Genomic DNA, 8,124 nt, shown 5'->3' on the forward strand with positions numbered 1-8,124 from the left:
TATATATATTATCACTCCATATGAAATGAATGTATGCACACATATCCGCCATACTAGGCCTTTTTATGCATCGTGTGTATTTTTTGCTTGTCTTTTCAAAAATGTACACTCACAGGCATGCATCTCCACATTTAAACACGCACTGGCTCTGTTTGCATCACCAGAGTCTCACCAAAATGTCGTCCTGAGTTCATCTCAAGTGTATATTTGCAGAAATGCTTCTGTCATCTGCAGACCAGCGCCTGCACATGCATCTAATTTATGTTTATCCGCCTGGGGTATAAACAGAGTTCTGGAATGTCATTTCAGAGCCGTGCTCTGTCAAATATGTGAGTGAATACTGATTATTTAGGCAAACCTTGTACATCCGTGACTGTGAGACATGCCTTGTAGGCTCTACTTTCACATAAATGGTAACATGAAACACAAAAGTGTCATTTTTAACCACTCAAACTTAAGTCTTCAATAGACAATAGACTTTGGTTTAAACTTAGTTTTAGTTTTCAGTCGAGGCCTGGAAAGCAGATATATGTATAGATCTTTGACATTCAGGCGCAAAACGCATTACACCTCAATATTGATTGCTTCTAAGCTAATAACGCAACACTAACTGGCTAATTTATGCCGATGTTAACTGTCGTTTAAATCAGGAGATTAAATTAGATTTATGCCAAGCAGTAATTCAATGTGTTATCTGTTCATGAACGTTAAATCTGCGCTAATTCTTCATTTACTGTTGTTTAAAAGGGCTGTTTCCCATACTAACTGCATAAATATTAAGTAAGACTTGATATTCGTTAGGTAGCTAGTTGATTTTTTTTTTGTACATTTGAGTGTTTTTCACCTGACTAAAGGAGATGACAAAACAATGATGAAAGAAAGCATGCCTTTTGTAGATTTTATTTTATTTTTAGATAAGGGCAACTGGCAACCTTGACTACTACTTTTTTTATCTCATCATTTAAAAAAACACTTTCTACATTAGTCTTTGTTTGCGTTTGGTTTTGATTTTTAAATGATACCAGAGAAGTCCTTTGAATACAAGGATCTTAACAGTTTGAAAGTGACTTTTTTTTAGCCTACAAATTGCCATAAAAGTGCAGACTGAGTTAATATTCTCATCCCTTCTTTCCACCAGCATGCCCTGCCTGAACATGTACATGACAGTCCTGTGATGCTGGTAATCCTGAGCTCTCACTCCCAGTTAATGACAGTCATCATAGCTGTCTGCAGGCGAGGACATCCCTCTGCCATCTGCAGTCCTCTGCAGAGTGCCTGAGATTCGCAAAAGGGGAAGGCGAGCTGGTGGAGAATGCCATATCCTGCCATTAATCATGTCATTCTGCTCCCTTTGGTCACTGAGTGCCCCATGAGTGTGATGTCTCTGAACATGTGTTTGTGCTTGCGGGCTTTGCTGTGACACAACGGTCCTGTCATCCTTCTGATTTCTCTATTCCATTTATGTCCTCCTAGGTCTCACTATATCTTTCTACAATTCCGGATGGGTTTTTTTTTTGGTATTTCTTTGTCTTCATGCATCAACTGCACCACTCATCAACTATAGTAGATGCTCTGAACGGAGCATTCCCACTATGTTTTCATCTCATTTATACTGTAAGCTAACCACTTTTCCCCAACCTTTCTCTAACTCCACTATATCATGTATTTGTTTGCCCAGTTAAGGCAGATGGAGCAGCATGTTTGCCCCTGAAGCACTGTCCCAAATGTAAAAGCCTGCTTGGAGTGATGAAGAGAGCCTTTGCCTCTGCTAAGCTCTTTCTTAGTTTCTGGGTCTCTCTGACATTTATACAGCAGCATTTACAATGTGCTTGCATTTGTGTTAACCCTAACCACAAATTTCCATGCATGTCCTTGTAGTATTGAGTAAGTTTAGGAACTGGACCATTTGTGTGGGTGTGTTGTATAATATGATTCAAGGTGGCTTGTGAGCTAAGATGCGCTGTGCATGTCTGAATTTGCTTCTGTTCACCAAACCCTTAATATGCATTTGGAACGGCGTTCCCATCCTCACCATTTTTCTTCGCCTGACTATTTCTCACAGCAGTTTGTTTGATTGCTGTTGTGTGTGAACTGGCACGGTGCCCACTCTGCAGGTCCCTCCGTCAAAACTGAGAACAGCCCTGTGTGTCGATGCGTTTATGCGTACACAGGAAGCATTCAAAAGCAAAAGCAATTTAAAGGTATAAAAGAGGGCGTACGGTCAGGCCAACGCAGTACATCATTCTTTCTGTTTGGGTTTATGTTGGTGTATACACACACGCTCAGGTCTCTACACTGGCTTTGACGTTAGTGTTTGCGTGTGTGTGTGTGTGCGTGTGGGTGTGTGTGCGTGTGAGAAAGTGTCCTAATCTCTTCTTTCTGCTCAGTGTAAACCTCCTATGTTCAAAGTCCTCTTGTCCTCTTTGCCTAATGTTTGCATTTATTAGGAACATATTTGACTAATACATCACATTTATGCATTTTAGGAGCTGAAGAAGATCCACTTTTGAATTACTTTAGTTGCACAGAAATGCTTTATTCATAAAGCAATATGAATAACTCATGCTTGAATAGATTATTAGTGCATTTTTTCCTGCTTTCATAACCTTATGTATGTTATTTATGCATAAATATGATCAAAATGAAGCCATGCATTCTGCTATTTTTTTATTTTTTTTACCAATTCACATTCATGTGGTTGTTTCTTTTTTTTATTTTTATTTTACTCTCTCCTGTCAGTTCTTTAAAGAAGCAGCATTACATGATGGACTTTTGGTATTTTCGCTCAGATTTAAATCTAGAAATTAGAAACTCCCTCCACAGCCTCATGAACTTGTTCCCATTTTGTCATGTCACCAACACAGGTTTGTACTTACATAGAGCTTTATCAAGTCCAGAGGACCCCAAAGCGCTTCCCAGATTCCCTATTGGGTTTGAGTCTGGAATTGGACTGGGCCACTCTAACACACGAATAAGGTCACTAACCTGATGGAAGTTTCCACCATGTTTTCTACCCTGCATTTAACTCAATCCATCTGCCTATTAGCTCTGACTGGCATCCCTCTCCCTGCTGAAGAATGTCATCCATCACTGCATGATGGTGGAACCACAGTTCACTATGGCATGTGTGGTTTCCTCACATGCCTTTAGTCTGGTGATAATTTCTAACAAACCTCTGAAGACTGTCACAGAGCAGCTGTAGTTTTACTGCGAGCAACTTAAACACACAGGGAACTATTTACTGATTAAATAACTTCTGAAGGAATCGTGTTTGCAGTACATTTTATTCTGTGAGAGAGCAAACAAAGACAAGCAAGAGATTTTAGGAACCTCTTTTCGATTCATAATTACAAACTGCGTTGTGCTCTAAATCCTGATGAAATGCATTAAAGTTTGTTGTTGTAGCATCACAAAAACTGGAAAAGTTCAAAAGAAGTGCTCTTCTTTATTTATTTATTTTTTTAATATCCTTTAGTGCTTTCTTAACCGAAGCCGGCAAGTTTAACATTTCGTCATCCATCCGTTTGCCCCACAGCCTCCCCCTTAATTGTCAGCCTGAAATGTGGAGGTGGCAGGGTGACTCCATTGCTCCTGCCCTCCTCTCTGCCAGGACATTACTCATCTCTCTCTCCACAGTCGCGGAGACAGCATTTTAATAAAGCTGGAATGAACCGAGCTTTAAGTGCTTTATTTTCATTTCTCTGTGCAGCTGGTAATGTAACGTGCGCTTCTCGGATATTTATGGAGGAGCCCGGGTCGTCACTCTGTTCACAAAGCCCAAAAGAGGAGGAGAAGTGAGGGGGTGGGGAAGGGCGGGAGAAAGATGGATTCTTCAAATGTCACACTTATGAAAACGATTCCCCTGGATTTCCCCCTGCACAACCTGCACAGAGGTTTCCTGTGGCGATTTAAGAGTCAATATGCTGTTCCATCTGTTGGAACTTTAACATGCAAAACAGGCTGATGTATATTTCTGAGGGCATGCACGCCTAGCTTGCAGCGGTAAGCATGACATCAAGAGAACCTGATTAGGGTTCTTGCATGCTGTCTCCATTTTCAGACTTTCTGTTCTGATGTACAGAGAATCATAAAACAAATTCAGGTCTGCACCATTTTTCTTTCTGTACCTGGGGAAGCTATAGGTCTTTAGGGTCTCAGAACCTTCAAACATTTGCTTATTTTATTGGCAAGAGGTAAAAAGAGGTCAAAAGTTATTTTCTTGCCGTAACTACTCTAGAACCTATGCCTAGGGCTAAGATTAAAAAATTTACAAGACTTACTTGTAAAAATATTTTGAAAAATCAAGGAGGAAATTTTCCGTCACAAGTAGTGACACAAAAAAGATCATTATGGACTGAAATTTTAGATCATTTTGAAAGGTTTTCATTTTTGTTATACGTCTTTCAAATTGACATAGTGATGGAAGAATATATAAACTCTTCAAAGAACAAGACATATTAAACACACACAGCGATAACTTTAATCATGCAATTAAAAGCATTGGAATCACTTACAAAATAAAAAAATAAACAAGAGCATCATTTACTAATCAGTTTGGTTAATACTTATTTGTCCTCTCATCGAGTTTTGTAATTACATTAATTGATCGTCAGTTTCATTTAACTCAATTTCTCCTTCATTTTCTCAAGTTTAACATGTCAACATGCCAGCATACATGCTAATACCAGAAACACTGAAAAAAGCTTAAGTTTGGGTTAGCTGCCGATTTCCACGGATGTTAGTTATCTAATTACGGTCTGTATTTGAACCTTTCTTTCATTGATGGATTCAGTCTCACTGAAGAGCTGTAAAAGTTAATGTTACATTAAATCAGGGTTGACAACATTTCATGGTAGATAACTTCTTCAAGCCAATACCTTCTTTGTGGGAATGAAATCAGCAGAGGAAAAATAGAACAATGTCTTATATCTGTCTTGCTTAAGTGTATTTTTCAGTAGGATAGTAATGTATTAGCTGTAGTTCTTACAGGCCACATCAACCAACCTTAACAGCCATTTCCAGAAATGACAACATCCATATGTATATGTTGTGTCCTTGAGTACGCACTGCCTCCCCCACGTACGGCATGTTTTATTGAAGCTTTTACACCAGCTGCACCATACACACACCCTCTTTATTCCCTCCACCATCCATTAATAAATGTATAGCTTCAGTGCTTTACTATCAACAGACATAATAGTGTTTGTGAACTTGGAAATAAATTACACACATTGTTGAAGCTTCAAAAGACAGTTGTGCTGAAAGTGTTTGTTTAAGATTAGGAACCTTTTTTTTTTTTTTTTCCATCAAGCTGCTTGGTTAAGTGAAGAATGCAAGGCGCCCTCTTTGCATCATGCCGTCTCATTACATACTCTCACTTTGTGCAAGGGTTTGCATTGGGTCTAGAAAGAAAACTGCTGGCTTTAGTTTCACTTTTCCATCTTACAGGCACTCGCACTTGCTGAAAAAAACCTAATCTGTGTCGAGCTGCCACTGCAACCAGAGTGAAACAAGAGGAAACGAAAACAGGCAAAATGCTAGCTGTCTTTTAGTGGCGATGAAAGAAAGATGGGAGGGGGGAAGTGGGGTGGTGAAGTTTATCGCACAGTTAAAGCCAGTCAATTTCCTGGCCATCTGTATGTTACCATGGTGATAGGTTATCTGATCATTGCCCACATGTGCAACACTTTCAGGTAGGCGCGCGTTTGTGTCTGTCAGCATTCAGTTTTTTTTTTGTTTTTGTTTTTTTTTGTGTGTATGCCAGTCTCACACATAACAGGCTTTGTGGCAGTGACCTTTGGGTCAGGCTTGGGTTGAAGCTGTGCTGATTGGGCTGTGGGAGCTGTCAGGTCTGGAACAGTGTGTTCCCTGCAGCCAAATGGGCCAGGACCACAGGGGTCTCAGCCACCGAGCTGGAAACAACCCACTCACATGCCTCACAGACTATTGTCGCCGTGGTACATGGTGGAGATGAGGGCTTGTTTTCTTTCCGACTCTGCATGCGTTTTGTTTTCACACGTAAAAATGTGATCTGCAGTCAGCAGCAGGGCAGTTGTTTCACATCATAACAAGCTTAATATATTACTTGGGATTTTATGTGTTGGACCAACACAAAATATTCCATAAAGGTTTAAGGTAGTATGCTGTGCATTTGTGTTCAGCCCGCACTGAATCAATGCTTCGCAGTGTCACCATCTTTTGCTGCAGTCTCAGATGCAAAGTTTTTTGGGCGTACTGTACCTCTTCTAGTTTTACAACTAAAATTCTCCTGTGCATACGTTTTGATCTGTTGTAGTTCTGACTGTACTTTTAGGTTCATTGCCCTGCTGGCGGACCTCCTGCCCCAGTCTCAAGTCTTTTGCAGCCTAGCCTAGCAAGTTTTCTTTAAAGAATGTTCATCTGTTTAGTTTTTATTCACCTTCTGAGTAACTTCAACCAGATCCTGTGTCCCAGCTAAAGAGAAGCATTTCCACAGGCTGATGCTCCACCATGTTTTATCACAGGGACGGTGTGTTCAGGATGATGTTAAGTTTTCAGCTAATCTTTTCCTCTTGTCTCTTTATTTTTGCTGTGGCACCTACAGGACTTCAAAACTTTAAAAAAAGGAGTTTTTATGAATTTCTTTTGTTCTTGCAAATCTTACATAAAGACCAAAATCATAGTTAAAGAATAGTTCTTACCTGATTCTATCAGTTTAAGTGGAGGACCGTGTCTTTGTAGGCTTTGAGTGGTTTCATTATCTTTCTGTTTTCACATGATGAACTACAGCCATTAAACTGTGAGATGCCCAACCTGACGATGCGTTTTCAACATAACAAAATAAGAGAAAAGGTCAGAGAGTATAAAACCTTGCAATGCACTGCAGTGAGTAGTCTCCTCTTTGCTTTTATTTTAGTCTGTTTTCATGTGAAAATTCATATGGTTTCTAACCGAAGCAGAGTTTGTCTGTGTGCTGTAACTTCACACATCTGGCCTCGTAGTCTGGCTGGATGACAATCCGACACACATGTGTCTCACATGTCTTAGATAGTTGGAAATTATACATGGTAAAGACTGTGAAGCAATGAAAATGATTTAAGACGCACAATAGGCTGACTGTGAATGGGAGATTCTTAAAAAATACAGTCCGTTCAAACATAAGTTTACGAACAACTTTATGTGGATTGCAGTGAAAAGCAGTTGCCTCATATTAGATTTTCATTTATTGCCGCGAGGAAAATGAAAATCGGAACGCAAAAGCTACATCCATCACACTAAAGCAAAATGAGCTACTCTTTTATTAAATATTAGGCTTCTATTGAATTTATGGGTTACTTTAATAGTTTTTTTTCCCCTCTACATGGCTCAGGCTGCAGTGACTGTTAAAAGAACAAGAACCTGAATCCATATTAATGACGAGTGATTATTCTTTTATCAAGCTGGCACATTTCCTCTCTGCTTATCCAAATCAGCTTTATCTCTACTTAGCTTTTAATTTCCTGCGTGGCTTTTCTGTTTGCCATCTGATCTCCAGATGCTTCGAACCCATTAACACTTGCATGTCTCTCCGATGTTGCAGACGGGGCGCCGCTGAGCGAGCTGTCCTGGCCCTCGTCTCTGGCAGTTGTTGCCATCTCCTTCTCCGGCCTCTTCACGTTTGTCTTCCTCATGTTGGCTTGCCTTTGCTGCAAGAAGGGAGACATTGGCTTTAAGGTGAGCTCTCTGCTGCCCCCAGCTGGAAGCATGGATATAAAATTATGCCTTTTGTTTGTTGTTGTATTTGTTGTTGTTTTTTTGCTTGTTTTCACAAATGTAACGAAAAGCATGTGAAAAAGTTTAAGTAAAGTGATAATTAATGTGTTCAATAAATTTGAAACAGAAGATACACAGAGGGAAAAGAGAAAGAGAGAGAGAGAGAGAAGCAGTTGAATTTTAAAGAGATTTAAGAGAAGAATAAATTATTGATTTGCAGCATTCAGAAACAGCCAACCTTCTAAATCTTTTACAATGCTTCCTTCTTTCAGTGTAAGCGATGTAAGCAAGTTCCCCCATCCCCCTCACACACACGCACACACACACACGCACACACACACACGCACACCCACACACACACACACACACACACGCACACACGCACACACACAC

The 8,124-nt window shown here is 39.9% G+C and overlaps 1 protein-coding gene across 5 annotated transcripts in view; it reads left to right on the forward strand.

The window, feature by feature from the left end:
- aatka (apoptosis-associated tyrosine kinase a) overlaps window positions 1-8,124 on the forward strand; it is a 29,329-nt gene that overhangs the window by 4,311 nt on the left and 16,894 nt on the right. For all 5 annotated transcript variants that reach the window (XM_008416157.2, XM_008416155.2, XM_008416159.2 and 2 more), the window contains one exon: window positions 7,559-7,692. In XM_008416157.2, the coding sequence (XP_008414379.1) occupies window positions 7,559-7,692 (134 nt within the window). The remainder of the gene's footprint in view (window positions 1-7,558; window positions 7,693-8,124) is intronic.

The sequence above is a fragment of the Poecilia reticulata genome, linkage group LG8, assembly GCF_000633615.1.
Source record: "Poecilia reticulata strain Guanapo linkage group LG8, Guppy_female_1.0+MT, whole genome shotgun sequence".
NCBI classification, from domain to species: Eukaryota; Metazoa; Chordata; class Actinopteri; order Cyprinodontiformes; family Poeciliidae; genus Poecilia; species Poecilia reticulata.